The following is a 14,891-nucleotide window of genomic DNA, read 5'->3' as shown; positions in this document are numbered from 1 at the left end:
CAGTAAAATATTTTATGTACCATTAAAGACAAACTGACAGATTTATTGGTTTGTCAACCAAACCCTTTATTTACATCTTTACTAACACTCACCAAGACCACTTCCATAGATGAGAGAACAGTGAAAGAAATGTGTTTTGTAAACATTAAGGTGTGGCTATTATATTTTTAAAGGACTAAGGTGGTCCTTTCTGATTAAATGAACGTGTAACAAACTGTGTTAGTGACATTACCTGTGGTTAATGTTCTAATTGTACTGCTCAGAGTAGGGTATTGAGAAAGCAGCAATGCGTGCGTATATACACACACACACACAACCCTGTCAGGACATTATGAAACAACCCATCAGCATTAGTCACATAAGGCTTTGTCTCCATCAGGACTGAGTGATTGTTGTTGTTGCGAAGTCAACTACATAAATTCTAGAAAATAAGAAAACAGTATTCATTTGTTTGATTGACAGGCTCTTTAATTATGTCTCTAGGAGTCCCATTCAGTTCTTCTCTCAGCTTCTGGGATGACACACCAGTTAGGTGATTGGGTCCCTATGGCCAGCCAGTTAAAATCATCCACCTGGTTCCAGTTGTTCCTCTCCCGGTCCAGACCAGACACCTTAAAGTCCTGGTCCAGACCCGGGTAGGACCAGGCAAAGGGGGCGAAGCACACCCCTTGACAGTCTTCTATGATGGCGCGGCTAGTGACGTGCAGATAGACCTGTGTGTCAGTAGTGTGGTGAGTTCGTAGCTGCTGGCAGGGGAAGGAGAGGGTGCTGCCGGTGCAGTGGTCAACGAATACAGAGCTGGAGACCGGCCCAGAGAAGATCTCACAGTTCTGGACGTGCTTGATGTGGATGGTGCTGGGGGAGCCCAGGAGTCTGACCTTGCAATTGGTCAGGTGGGTCAGGAGAACATCCTGTTGTTTGATCTCCTCCCCTGTCTTGGTCAGCACCTGCCAAAAATAAAACAGTGGTCATCAGACATTTAAACTACATACCTTCAAAGAGTAGATTCTACAGCACAATTGACTAGAGACAAGCATTCTCATAAAAAATGATTTAATGAATCTTGTTATGTTAGGGACTTTTACCTGGGACTCAAAGTGGGAGAAGCCGCACTGCTCTGGGGGGCTTATGGCTCCGTCCACTTTAGTTCGGCCAGAATCCTTAGGCGTTACAGGTGTCGCTGGGTCCGCGACAGGTGGATCTACTTTGGGTGTATTTGCTGCACGCGACCTAAAGGCGAACTTCTTCTTGGGGAGAATCTCATCTCTCTTCTCGGCAAGAGAGCTCTGTAGTTTCTGGAGCGCCACCTGTGCCTGCCTCAGTTCGTACTGCGGTAAAAACACCATGCTGTCGTTTAGAAACTTCTGGAGCTGTTGTGTTTTAGTAGTCACCTCCTCCAAGGTTTTGGTGGCCAGGACACGGTCAGTAGCCCCAGAGCAACCAGCCAGTAACTTCTCGATAGCCGCCCTTTCGCTGCCGAACGTCGCGGTGAAGAACCCACTCTTCTCCTCCGTGACAGACTGGCTCTTTTTCACCTCTTTCTTTCTCTCCACGTCCTCGAGCCTATCCTGTTCCCGTTTCAGCATCCTCTCCGGGATCTTCACGCCGAACTCACTAGGACCAGAGTCCCCGTTTCCCTGACAAATACCACTCTCCACATCCATATTCTCGTTCATGTTGTTTGTATCGGCAAATGCGGAAGAGATAATGTCGCTTCGTAACAAACGGCCTTCTCATTGGATAAATCCCTCCCCACGCTCTTGCCGATACTGTCACTTAATTGGTGGATTATGGAACGGCGTTTACTACGTTCTCCCCACTCTCACCTGGACTGGTTGACGCGCGACCTAAAGGTCCTCAGTGCCCACGAGAGCTGGTGTCAGCCAGACCACACAAGTTCATACATGATTGTTTCTGAAATAACAAATATCCATCTATAATGATTCCCATGTTCTATCGTGCCCTACTGCGAAAACAAATGGAAGGATTCCTGGGTTTTTAAATCTAGGCGAATATAAAACGAATCTCAGAATAGTAAAATAGTATATCAGGGGCCACCTTCACAGTAGATGTAGAAGAGTGTATTGATTCCTCAATGTCACACACACCTCACTTTCATATACAGTAACTTTTTATTATTGTGCAGGGAGGAATAACTGTACTCTTCCAAAGGAGACAGCTGTAACTGTTTGATGCAATAATATGAAATGGGTCTATATTGTGTGGAATAAAATAGGCCTACATGAATTCACATCACAATAGATTGAATTGCAGTATATGTAATTGACCCCAATCTCTGACTGAAACATGGTGTACAGAGCAGCCCTATGAATAGGATTACTTATTAAAGCTGTTACCGCCCTCCTATATGCCCCTGGAGGGTATATGAGTGGGATAACGCCCTCGTTTTGATGATCTCTTTGTAGTCACAATGTGCAGTCAATCCTCCTCAATTACTTAAGCAGCCACATCAAGGTGTGGCATCTATTAGTGGCCCCCTACCGTTCATAATAGCCAAGTGTACAGTAAAACAATTTCCTATTCATATGGGAGAATTTAAGTATCTGTTAAGTAAAATATATATATATAATGAATGGTAGAACATAGTTTTTCATTATTTATAGTTTAGTAACTATTTGGTTGTACTATGTGAGTACTATGGAATATTGCAATGCTATCTGTAGAATGCTCTGATGTTGCTGCCTTCTGCTGGAGCGGCACTACCCCGACTACCCGTGCTGTGATGGCGAGGAAACCCCGTTGACAAGGCACTGCTTTTTCATGACGGTGAGTTTCCCTTTGAGTGTATTATAATTTTGTGATAAAATTTCAAGGAAAAAACACACACAACCTCCTTCCTCCCTTCCTTCCTTCTGGGGGGGAATAGAGTGAGAGTGGAGAGAAATATATCTGAGACAGAACAGGGACAGTGAGAAAAATATATGAGTGGGAAAGGAGGGAGGGAGGAGGAGGGGGAGCAAATTAAAAGTTGCCAAATGGAGATATTGGGTTTCAAGAAGAGTGAGACAGGAGTAAGGGTTTGCCTTCTTTCAGTCGTCTTTATGTTATGCTAATTGAAATAAATATTTATGTCTCGACGCTGTTTAGTCCGTTAGCCGTGTCAACGAATTCTGTCCGACGATTCTAAATAGGCGACAACGGAGCTAACCTAGAACAGGCCGATGTTTACCAGTAAAACAAATCCTCGGTCAAATAAGTAGCCCCAAGAGCTGCTTGATGGAAGACTCCGCGATTGAAATACGTCTGTTCAGCAAATCGAGAGAAATGTGACGTTTTGCATGCTGGCAGATGAGCTAAATACTGTAGTAGACAAGTGGTAGCCTTAGTCTACCCCAACAGAGAACGAGCACGTCAGCTAGAGGCTGGAAGGACAGGCTTTTTGTGCTCGAATGCGATTCATTGTCTGTCGATTCAGTCTATTTTTGGACATAAAAACAGCAAGCTGTACATTAACTGGCTTTCTTAACGATGCCAAAGATTGAGCGCTGTGCCACGACTGTCGTTAGCTAGCGGTTCGACTCAGCACAATGCTAAGATTTGGGAGGGTGTTATTGCGATGTCGAAATTCAATTGGAGCAAAATGTTTCGACTATTCTTCGGATGAGCTGGTTTAGCTATCTCTTATACGCCTACTCCGACCACTGGGCGAGTTGTAGGGGGGAGAGGAAATGCTATATTTTGTTTCTTTTGCATTTATTGGCCAGCTAGCTGACAACGTTCTAGCTAGCTGCTTGTTTTCCCACATTCGGTCAAATTTATCTAGTCAAATCTTTGATATTTCAAAGCCAACTGACAGGGTTTTTTGACACTGCGTGTGAATTTGGACAGTTAACGTTATTTTACACGTATACATTCGATGTTTAGTGGTGTTAGCTCGCCGCTATGGCATAAAATAACCCCAATGACATGGGCAGAGGGACATTATAAAGCTAGCTAAGGTTAGCTAGTCGCGTAGCCAACGTATACTACGACGCCATCAGATTATTTTTCAACTAACGTTATCGTTAACAAGACTTGAAGGGACCATCCAAGAGCCCGTGTATCGGTTTAATTTGTGAAGTAAAATGTATTGTTTTGTTTCCTTTTTGGGGGGTGGAAAGCTGCATATAAAGTGCCACGCTTATCTGCGTATGCCATATGTCTTGTTAAGGACAAAAAAACAAGCTAGCAGCCCAACTATTGAAAAATACAACTAGTTTCACAATTTCCAAACGGCCAGTTACATTTTCTGATTGACCATAGTCGTGTAATTCCCTACATTGAACTACTCAATTGTAGCTGAGACTTTGTCGCATTGCTTTGAGTCTCATCAGGCTTTTGTTTCTCAAATAAAGATGGTGGTGGAGTCGCCATTTTGTTTCAAACTTGCTACATTTTTCCACAGACTGATACGGGAGTAAGAGGCTACATCACTGACTTGACACAATGTATCAGATTTGTAATTTGACATGACGTCGAATGAATGATACAAATACGTTTTAAAAAAAAAAGTATATAATTGGGACACATCACAGTATATTAGGCCCCCTACACTGGCAATCCATTTTTCAAAGCCCCACCTTGTTTAACCTTGGCATTGCAGCTCTGAATTAACCAAATAACAGGTTCGCCCTTGAGAATAGTATGATACTATTGCTATTCACTGTTCTATGGCCCCCTTCCGCCATGATACAAGGTCAACATCATAGGAGTTAGTTCTGTGGAATGTTGGCTATAAAACACATTTAAATGCTTTCTAAACGTTCAACTCCCAGACAACCTTGAAATTGAACAGTGTGTAGTAATTTACACCGATGGCCATCTTCATTCTATGGGAGGTGACAGGAGAGACGACCAATGTGCAGGAGAAGGGTAGGGTTCGGGATCGTCACTCGCAGTATGCTGTAGAGCATGGTGCTTGCAACGCCAGAATAGTGGGTTGTATGCACACAACTGTAAATCGCTTTGGATAAGAGCGTTTGCTAAAATGTCATATTATTACTCTCAGGGAATCTGGATACTAGGTGGAGGGATAGGGGCAATACTGTACACACTGTTCTCTTAACCTAGCTCTCTCTTTCCTGTATCTCTCCCATCTGTCTCTCTCACCCTGCTCCCTTCCACTCCAGCACAGAAAATAAAGGGTGGTTAATTAATGATTCCATGCTGGCTGTCAGAAAGCTGTGAGTGTTTTATTGCGTCATCACCAACTCATCACCAACTGTCACCACACACCACTTCCTCTGTATTGGCCCACTGTCAATGTTTCTGCATTGCTCTTTAGTGCTCATAAGCATTCATAAGAATTGTTGCCGCAATCTAGAGTAGTAACGGGTTTGAATAAAAACTCTTATATTGCATTTGAGCTTTTTAGCATAGTTACAGAATGTATACAGTTAAAAGCCTAATAGAATATTTTCCACTTATCCTTCCTTCAATTACACATAATTTTTCTCACATCATCCTTCTCTCTGCTCTCATCCACCCCTCCTCTCACCTCGTCCCTCTTTGCTTTCACCTCTCCGCTCCCAGGTGTCATGGATGATGAGGACGATCGCCGTCTTCTGGATATTATAGGGTAAATCTATCTGACAATTAAATCACAAACATAGTCTATAACACATATATAACACTAAGACATTCATAATGGCAGGTGGAACAGAGAAGTATGTTGCCCAGGGGCTTCAAATGTTAACTAAATTGCATTAAAAAAAATAATTCATATTGTCTCTGACTCCAGCTCCCTCCCTCTCTCCTTCAGAGATGTGCAGGCATTGAATGACTACCTCCACGGCTCCACCAACAAGTCTGTGAGTGTTTCCCCCCTCTGGTCTACTAGTTCATCCATGCCCATTTCAACTAACATAATATTTAATAAAGTTAGCAGACTGTTTTGTGATACAGGTGAAGTGACAGTGTGTTTTCTCCTTCAGATTGAGGAGGATGATGTGACGAACGCAGCGTACGGCTCTGCTGGAACCTTCTTCACTAGTAACACTGTGAGTCGTAGTAAACCTTTACTTGCCTGCTGCCAGTGGGTTTATATACTGACGGAGCCTGCATAGTTGCCAGCAGCATACCACCTTGCATCCCGCTGCTGGATTGCCTCTAAAGCTAAGCAGCGTCAGTCCTGGTCGGTCCCTGGATGGGAGACCAGATGCTGCTGGAGTGGTGTTGGAGGGCCAATACGGGGTACTGTTCCCTCTGGTCTAGGGAGTTCCCAGGGCAGTGTTGGGAACTTTGCCCTGCCTATTGTGCAGTCTTTCCAATGGGACATTAAACGGGTGTCCTGACTTTCTGTGGTCATAAAAATCCCATGGCACTTATCATAAGAGTAGGGGTGTTAACCCTGGTGTAATGGATAAATTCCCAACCTGGCCCCATTCCATCGTGGCCACCTAATCATCCTCCTAATTTGCATATATCACTCCTCACCTCGCCACCTGACAGCTGATGTGTGCTGAGTGTTCTGGCACAAAAATGGTCGGCGTGCATCACCCAGGTGGGTGCTAGACACTGATGGTGGATAAGGTGAACTTCCCACTAATATGTAAAGCACTTTGAGTACCTTGAGTATCAATTATAGTTATAAAGTGTTTTCATTTTTTCTCTCTCTCAGGCTGACTCTAACTCCGGCCTCAAAGATGGCGAGTTTGAGGATTCAGCGGGGGCTGGCCTCCAGCTTTCCAGCAGCCTATCGTTCATCGAGGATGAGCTGGGGGGAGGAGCCTCTCCAGGAGGAATGGATCTTGGAGGAGGAGAGGACCAGCACTTTGACATCCTGCAGAAGTCTCTCATGGAGGCAGACATCACCGAACAGACTCTGGAACAGGAGGCCATGCTAGACTCCCAACCACCTCCCCCTCCGGCCCCCTCCCCATTCCCCACCCAGCTGGTCTCGGGGGGGTACAGCGGCGGGGTCACCACGGCGACAGCAGCGTTTCCCAGTGGTCAGTTCCTCCAGGGCGTATCCCAGGTGTCCCAGCTGCCCAACGGCCAGGCAGGGGGTCACATCCAGGTGTTGGGGTCCTTTGGAGGTGGAGGGGTCCAACAGATCCTCCTCCGGCAGGGTGGGGAGATTGGGGGGGTGATGGGGGGAGTAGCAGCAGGGGGGCAGGTGTTCGCCGCCGCCTCCCAAGCGGGCCAGGTGAACCAGGTGGGCTTGCCCTTTAAAAACATCCCCCTGCAGAACATCATCATCCAGAGAGGACCAGGGGGCACCCAGGCCCTGGTCAGACCTATCCAGCCCAAACCCCTTCAAGCTGGGGCTCAGACAGTCTACAGCCTGGGACTCCAGACCACAACCACCACCATGGTTAACACTGCAGCCCAGGGACACTACACAGCTAATGGCTCCATCCTGGTCCACTCTCCACTGGGGCAGCAGAACCAGGGACAACAAGTCCAGGCCAACCTGGCCCCAGGGCAGTACCTGGTCCACCACAATGGCTCCTCAGATCCATCCCAATCAACCATGGTAGCCAATCAGAACACAGTGCAGCTTGTCACCGGGCAGAACTTCACGGCGACGGCGGGTGGTCAGCTGATCCAGGTGGGAGGCAGTCAGGTAGGAGGAGCCATGACCCAAAAATGGCAGACTTTTCCTGGTACTAGCCCTGCCCCCATCCAGTCGGCATCAAATCAGGGGTGTCTGACACTGGTTGGCACAGCGACCGCAGGGGTTCGGGGTCAGGTGTCGTGCAGCCCAGTGCAGCGCCTCGTAGTGACTCAGAACAGCAGCTCCCTCTCCCCCATGTCTCTCTCTGGCACTGGTACTGCCACACAGGACGAGGAATACTCACAGGTACTAACTACAACTCTCTACCCCTCGCTCGCTCTCTCTCTCTTTTTCTCTCAAATATTACCCTCTTTGTATTCGTTTCCATAATATATTTTGTTGTTTTCTTTTCCACTTCCTGTCACAGGCTCAGACACAGCTTGTCAACCTCCTTGGAAACAAAGGTTTGTGTTTGTATATGAGTTTGTGTGTCTGTGTGTAGTTACAGACATATAGAAACCCCTCTCCTGACTCCTGTTTCCTTTTTTGTCTCCTAGCTGTGAAAACAATGACCTCCATGAGCCAAGACTCCCTGCTAAACACACAGGTAGTCTACATGTTGCACACGTGTGTGTTTGTGTGTTAGTTTGTGTGCGTGATGATGAAAATGACGTGTCTCTTGTAGGTCAGCACTCAGAAGAGGCCGGCCCCTCAGCAGCTCACCAGAGGAGCAATGTAAGTAGTGTATGTTGGTGCGTATAAATCAGTGGAGGCTGCTGAGGGGAGGACAGTTCGTAGTAATAGCTGGAATGGAATAATATCAAACACATGAAAACCATACGTTTGATACCGTTCCATTCACTCCATTCCAGCCATTACTATGAGCCATCCTCCCCTCAGCAGCCTCCAGTGGTATAGATGTGTGTGTATATCCACATATGCATATATACTGATTGTATGTGACAAGTGTACAATGTGTATGTCTACAGGATGCTACATCAGTTGACGATGGATCGTTCAGGGGTTCTGTCACCTGACATCACCCGCTTCACCTCATTGGATGACGCACTGCACAGACTCCTCCCCTACCACATGTTCCACGGTGCTCCGCCCAACAAAGAAGAGTTTTCTCAAGGTCAGAAACCTCCCCTACACCGTGTGTGTGTGTATGTGTGTATGTGTGTGTGTGTGTGTGTGTGTGTGTGTGTGTGTGTGACGCTGTGTTCTGTCTGTACCAGTGGATGATGAGTTTGAGACGATAGCGACTCAGGTGTTGAAGAGAACCCAGGTTATGATCAACAAATACAGACGACTGCTGATGGTGGAGGCTGAGGTGAGAACACACACACACACACACAGACATATGCACATACACACAAATACTTGTTTATCTTCAAAATTGTAAGGATGTTGCTAAGTCCCTCTTTTCCTGCAGCGCTCCAGTCCCTCCTCAGAGATGGTGATGATTGACAGGACCTTTAACCAAGAGGAACGCCAGAACCTGACACAGGACAAACGTATGATACTGGTTGACCCAGGTGAGGAGGAGGGACATGGCAGGAATGTGGATCATTCAAAAGGTGTGGACCATTATTTTTCATCATGTCTCTTTCTCTCTCTCCCTCCATAGATGGCTTCTTGGAAGATTTCTGTTGTGCGGTGAAGACGTCTCCCCTCTCTCCCCCCTGCCTCCCCTTGGACCCTCTCTCCTCCCCCTCGTCCAGCCATGGCCATAGACAGTCAGTGAGGGGGGTGACCACAGACCCCCCTTACAGGACAGATCCCCAGTCAGGCTATGGAGACCCGGGGGGAGGTAGTGGGGGAGGAGGAATAGACTCTTATAAGAGTATCATTGACCTGAAGAGGACTCAACATAGCAACTATGGAAACAAAGCTGCTTGTAGCAGCAACAACAACAACAGAAACTATCACCGAGGAAACGTGGCTGCTACGGCCACAGCGGCAGTGTCGACAGGGACGGAACAGACTCAGCACCTGTCTCACCTGTCCTCTCACCCCCAGGTCCCCCTACCCCTGCCTCCCACCCCGCCCGACACAGACTCGGTTCTAGAGGCAGCCGTCAACAGCATTCTAGAATGTTAGACAGACTGACAGGCAGACGTGCCCATCACTCTTATCGTTCCATTTCTCCATCTCTCGCATCCTCCCATCCTTTCCCCCCAGGGATTACATGTTTGTTGTTTATTTTCTCCTTCTCTCTCTCATTGTCAGTCCAGTTCAACCAGCTCTGAGTTAGTTACAGCCATAGAAATATAATCTAGATAATACTGTAACCATAGAAATACTATGTTTACTGTAGCACAACCAGGGGTCATGATCTTTGTGACATCATATCCTGTTGGGTGTGAGTGGGGAGAGGATGCAAAAATTATCTGTTATATTGACAAAATAGTCGATTGACTGCTCTAACAATGGAAATACATGTCCTCTAAGATGGAAGGCAGGTGGGAGGTGGCGAGATCAGGTAGGACTATTTTAGCCAATGAGAGGGCAGATACGTGTATAAATAACAAGCTATAGAGATAGATGGACGACTCTTCTCTGTATCTGTGCCATCATAGCGTCTGTGACACATGGGCAGCGCCATTGAGGCTATTTCCATTTTAAAGTAGTACATTTTCTTCTTCATTGGCCGATTGCTTCCAACTCATAGGAATCCCCACCGAGTTGGCTACTTTAAAGTGGTGGAAGCCCCAATGGCCACTTTAAAACGAGTTATATCCACGATGAGTCCTCTATATACAGTATCTCTATGACAGGTACAACTCAGATATTAATGCCACGTGTATCCACTTATATCAGTGCATTTGTAACAACCTAACCATTGCAAAACTTCTATTTGATCAAATAAGCCTCATGTAGCAAATTAGCAATTACATTTTTTGTTGACCAAATTCGACACCCTCTCTCATTGACCTCTATACAAAAAATCCTGAACCCCAATGTTAGGCTACGTCCCACAATGCTGAAGTTCAGGAAGGAGCAAGATGATGATTTTGTGCCTGAGAAATTCTACGTTGTCCTTGAAATGTTTACATGAAGAAGCCTTGTAAGAAATGTCCTTTTTGCACCTGACATTACACACCTTCACATAAAATACAGTAGTAATTGATGGATTGGAAAACTACAACAAATATAGCTATTTTTGTGTTTTCTACTTCAGTCTTCACGGTAAAGTCAAGCCAGAGACTCACTCGCACTCTGTGTCTATATAATGACTAAACAAGCAGCTTTTGGTTTTCTGTCAGTTTTGTCATCTTATTTGGCATTTTTCTTTTGTACCTTAAAGGTATGTGACGCCCCTCTGCACTCACACACATTCACTTTCGTCAGAGTGTATTAGTGTTGGGGGGAGCTAACTCCTCAGATTGAGGGAGAAATGTTTCGACGTGTTTTATCTTTTTTTTGTTTCAATTTTTTTTATTTTTATAAATCACTTATTTGTTTTGTTTGGGATGTGTGTCCCAGCGAAGTCAACACGCAACCACTGTAACCGTCGTGACATTTAATGACCCTGGAAGGTCATGCGTTGTATGTGTATGTCTGCGTACGTACACTGGACGAATGTTACTCATTACTTCGCCCACTTAACTTTCCTCTCCTCCATTCTATCCATCACTTCACTCAATCCTCCTGTCCTCCCAACAATTATACCCCAATCAACAGGAGAGAGGTTGTCAACCCTCTGTATTTCAGCCCTGGTCCTGACCACCCCCATGTCTCAAATTACACCCTATGCCTGTGATAGTGCACTACTTTTGACGAGCTTATGTGGCGTGGAGCAAAAGTAGTGCACTTGATGGGGAACAGTCGTTTCACACAGGAGTGCCTAAGGTTGATATACTAGGCTCTTTCTGCCAAGGAGTGACACATTTTTACTTCATTATCCCCATTTTCACTGTTTACTTTTGTTTGTCACACTCTGTACATGATTTGTATAGTTTTTATATATATATCTATATATACATAAAAATGAAACAATATTTATACTTTTTTGTAAAGAAAAAGAATGTAAAAGTTTTTTTTTGTATTCTGTTGGCTATGAAGTGTTCCAAGAGAAATCATTACAAATACTGTCAGTTGTTCATTTTTAGTTTGTGTTCACTACAACAGAAAGAGAAAAGTCAACAATAAATTCATTTGGAATACAATCATAAATGGGCATAGCCTGATTCATTTGAAACTTAACCTTTCTCAAACATGTAGTATTGGTAAAACCTTCACAGTCAGTTAAATACTGCAAGCACACACACTGTAATACTTGTAAATATAGTATTACTATACTTGGGCAAGTTTGTCTCATGGCTGGTCATGACTTTACATTCAATCATTTGAGGCATTGATTGGGTGGGTATGCTACACACATTAGTACATTGTCAGTTTAAACAAAAACAGTCCAACAGTGACACTTGCTGGACTGGCTGGGAGTCTTTTAGGAGTGCTGAATTAGCTTTGATGCTGTTCTCACTAGTTTAGAGAGAACACAATTCATTTTAACTTGTCATAGAAGCAGAAGTGCTGTAACATTGAGATATCCTTCCCTTTCATAAACAGTTAACAAAACAATAGCAAATGCGACAAATACTTAGAGTTGTACACAAGGTTTACAAGAAATTAAACTTCAAACTGAAATGAGACCATTTTCCTCGGCACCTCAGTGTTGCTTCTGTATACATTTAATCTCCTTTCACACAGAAGAATATATGTATAAAGGCAAAGCATTTTTCGCCATAGCTGCAGCTCATCAAATATGTCTCCTGTTGAAAAATGTTTCTCCACCACACCACTAGGGGCGCACTCCCAGAGTGAGAGGTTTCCCCTTAGTTTGACCCCTACCGCTGGAGCTCAGCAGGGCTCAGTGGTACCTCCTCCAGCGGTCATGCTCTATTGAGGGAAAACACACAAGTCAGTAAACATAGAAAAATAAAGAAAGTCAGTACATTTTCTGAAGAAAGATTGAAGTCACACATACACACTTACTGATGTGTGGGTAGTGCCAAGTGTAGCCCAGGATGCAGTATCCTGCTAGCAGCATGGCCACTCCTCCCACTCCACCTTTCCTCACATCTATATACCTCCTGTAGTACCACTGCCATCCTAGAGAAAGAGATGGTAGATGGACCTAAAAGAGATATCATGGGATAACCGAATAGATTCACTGTGTGTGTGTGTGTGTGTGTGTATATATGGCACAGGGTTCCCCTACTGGCGTTTTATTTGGCACCCCCAAGTTTTCTGATAAAAAAAACATTTAAAACTACGAAAAAAAACTACCATATGCCGTTCAAAGGCGCTTAAATCTTGTCTTGCCCATTCACGCCCAATGGCACACACACACACACAATCCATGTCTCAACTGTCTCAAGTCTTAAACATCCATCTTTAACCCGTCTCCTCCCCTTCATCTACACTGATTGAAGTGGATTTAATAAGTGACATCAATATCACCTGGATTCATCTGGTCAGTCTATGTCATGGAAAGAGCAGGTGTTCCTAATGCTTTGTACACTCAGTGTACATTAAAAGTTGTTTCCACTATTTTCAAAGCAACTTAGTAGCTGGTAACTTCTTAATGTTTTGTATACTCAGTGTATGTGATCGTATACAAATGTAAGCAAGGTTTAAAATAATTATGTTTTTGTCAAATATATCTGTTTGGGCTTATTGCGGTCAATTTGCAGTCTACAAATTATTTGTAACTATGTTCCGGCCCCCTGACCATCCGCTCAATGAAAAACAATCGTCCTATAGCTGAATCTAGTTGATGATCCGTGGTGTAGGGTGTCTTCTACCGCTGTTCAGGGCCTCTACTCCATTTCTGGGGTTGCGGGGAGCTCTGGTAGCGATCCAGCAAGGCAGTTCCTTCAGCCTCACCTCCCCTAGAGACAGTTTACCTACAACACAACATGCCAGTCAATCAGTACTGGTCTCATCATCTTCAGGGAGTAGGGATGTCAATGGTTAACCAGTTAGTTAGTGCTGGTCTTATCTACAGGGAGTAGAGAGGTCAATGGTTAACGGATTAGTTAGCCATAATACAGTAGGACCAGATAAACACTACAGACCCATGATCCTCTGCTCAGTACCATACTTCCTGGTGTCGAATGGCGCTTTCTCCCTTGTCACGCTCTCATTGGCTGTTGCTGACTCTGTCCTCATGGAGGTTTGACCGAGTTCAACCGTGAGCAGTCTTCTGGTCTTGTTATACAGATAGTCTTTGTTACGATCAGCGGTTGTGGTCTGAACACGGTCCAGTACTGTTGAAACGTGGTTGACCGTGAGTCGTCCCCTGTTGCTTGTCTTGCTGCGTAGACCGTCTTTATTGAGGTCGGAGGTTATGGTTGGGTTATGGTCCAGTGTGATTGTCTTGCTGTACAGCCGGTCAGGTTTGTTGGTGGTGTGGTCCTGGATGCTGGGTCTGGGCTGACCAGTGCCTGACTTCTGCAGCTTCTCTTCTCCTCCCACCTCCTCCCTACTGCTCCCCACCTTCTCCCTACTGCTCCCCACCTCCACCTCCTTCCAGAAGGGTCTTGCGTCACTCTGTGCCCCTGGTAAAGGTTCCTGGGATAGTGTGGCAGCAGCTCTGGCTGTCTGAGCAGATAGTTGAATCTGCTCCCTCAGTGAAACCTTCTTAGAGGCAGCTTTGGCTTTAGTGCTCACTGGGGCTGTAGCAGGGACTGGGGCTGTGGCAGGGACTGGGGCTGTGGCAGGGACTGGGGCTGTGGCAGGGACTGGGACTGGGGCTGTGGCAGGGACTGGGGCTGTGGCAGGGACTGGGGCTGTTGCAGGGACTGGGGCAGGGACTGGGGCTGTGGCAGGGACTGCTTTGAGTTTGGCTATCGCTTTGGGTTTTGTGTGGATATTGGCTGGATCTTTTGCCAGACTGTCCTTGGAGAGAATGAAAGTCTCATCAAGGAGCTTCTGCCGTTTCTTTGAAGTTGTTGTTGATGACAATGAGGAAGGTGATGGTGTCTTCTTATTGCTTTTAGAAGTTGTCAATGATGATGATGTTTTCTTACTCTTGGTTGTACTTGCCAATGGTGATAACGCTGGTGATGAAGATGATGCCTTCTTACTCTTAGTAGAAGTTGTTGATGGTGATGAAGAAGACAATGATAAAGACGTCTTCTTGCTGTTCTTGTCTGTGATGAGGTCAGCTGGGCCAGGGAGGGTCTGCAAGCTTTGTGTGGTTGTGGCGACCGGAGCCATCTTGCATCTGGGAAGGTGGCTGTTCAGTCTCTTGAAGTTTTTCCCACAGAACGGGCATGTTTCACTGGAGGACGACATCACTGCTGGAAAAGAGAGAGGATTATAGATGATGTAAATATTATGTTGTTATTATGGTCTGACAGAGTTTGACACAAAGGATGAA

The 14,891-nt window shown here is 45.4% G+C and overlaps 3 protein-coding genes across 3 annotated transcripts; 1 reads left to right on the top strand and 2 right to left on the bottom strand.

The window, feature by feature from the left end:
• Positions 1 to 37: 37 nt before the first annotated feature.
• tbcc (tubulin folding cofactor C) lies at positions 38 to 1,824 on the bottom strand. Its single transcript, XM_029704173.1, has 2 exons — positions 1,086 to 1,824; positions 38 to 947 (listed from the first exon to the last, which is right to left on the bottom strand). The coding sequence occupies exons 1-2, from the start codon at positions 1,674 to 1,676 to the stop codon at positions 480 to 482; spliced, it is 1,059 nt and encodes a 352-aa protein (XP_029560033.1). The 5' UTR covers positions 1,677 to 1,824; the 3' UTR covers positions 38 to 479.
• Positions 1,825 to 2,748: 924 nt separating this feature from the next.
• Positions 2,749 to 11,677, top strand: LOC115156634 (BRD4-interacting chromatin-remodeling complex-associated protein-like). The gene is made up of 12 exons (XM_029704148.1): positions 2,749 to 2,787; positions 5,533 to 5,578; positions 5,762 to 5,810; positions 5,934 to 5,999; positions 6,620 to 7,804; positions 7,926 to 7,962; positions 8,056 to 8,105; positions 8,184 to 8,233; positions 8,488 to 8,633; positions 8,737 to 8,831; positions 8,934 to 9,036; positions 9,129 to 11,677. Exons 2-12 carry the CDS (start codon positions 5,538 to 5,540, stop codon positions 9,599 to 9,601), a joined length of 2,295 nt encoding a protein of 764 aa, XP_029560008.1. The 5' UTR covers positions 2,749 to 2,787; positions 5,533 to 5,537; the 3' UTR covers positions 9,602 to 11,677.
• si:dkey-21c1.4 (flocculation protein FLO11) lies at positions 11,596 to 14,806 on the bottom strand. The gene is made up of 4 exons (XM_029714871.1): positions 13,585 to 14,806; positions 13,312 to 13,413; positions 12,500 to 12,616; positions 11,596 to 12,403 (listed from the first exon to the last, which is right to left on the bottom strand). Exons 1-4 carry the CDS (start codon positions 14,804 to 14,806, stop codon positions 12,375 to 12,377), a joined length of 1,470 nt encoding a protein of 489 aa, XP_029570731.1. The 3' UTR covers positions 11,596 to 12,374.
• Positions 14,807 to 14,891: the final 85 nt, after the last annotated feature.

The sequence above is a fragment of the Salmo trutta genome, chromosome 2 (genome assembly GCF_901001165.1).
Source record: "Salmo trutta chromosome 2, fSalTru1.1, whole genome shotgun sequence".
Taxonomy (NCBI): Eukaryota; Metazoa; Chordata; class Actinopteri; order Salmoniformes; family Salmonidae; genus Salmo; species Salmo trutta.
This window is presented reverse-complemented; position numbering and strand designations above follow the sequence as displayed.

What these genes read in the sequence shown, in the direction of transcription:
- tbcc (XM_029704173.1), bottom strand. Translation starts at nt 1,676, where the DNA reads ATGAACGAGAATATGGATGTGGAGAGTGGTATTTGTCAGGGAAACGGG. An exon ending in TCTCCCACTTTGAGTCCCAG is followed by an intron (nt 948 to 1,085) that starts GTAAAAGTCCCT and finishes TATTTTTGGCAG; the next exon opens with GTGCTGACCAAGACAGGGGA.
- LOC115156634 (XM_029704148.1), top strand. Translation starts at nt 5,538, where the DNA reads ATGGATGATGAGGACGATCGCCGTCTTCTGGATATTATAGG. An exon ending in ACGGCTCCACCAACAAGTCT is followed by an intron (nt 5,811 to 5,933) that starts GTGAGTGTTTCC and finishes TTTCTCCTTCAG; the next exon opens with ATTGAGGAGGATGATGTGAC. An exon ending in TGCTGATGGTGGAGGCTGAG is followed by an intron (nt 8,832 to 8,933) that starts GTGAGAACACAC and finishes CTTTTCCTGCAG; the next exon opens with CGCTCCAGTCCCTCCTCAGA.
- si:dkey-21c1.4 (XM_029714871.1), bottom strand. Translation starts at nt 14,806, where the DNA reads ATGTCGTCCTCCAGTGAAACATGCCCGTTCTGTGGGAAAAACTTCAAG. An exon ending in TACTGAGCAGAGGATCATGG is followed by an intron (nt 13,414 to 13,584) that starts GTCTGTAGTGTT and finishes GTTGTGTTGTAG; the next exon opens with GTAAACTGTCTCTAGGGGAG. An exon ending in AGTAGAGGCCCTGAACAGCG is followed by an intron (nt 12,617 to 13,311) that starts GTAGAAGACACC and finishes CTCTTTCTCTAG; the next exon opens with GATGGCAGTGGTACTACAGG.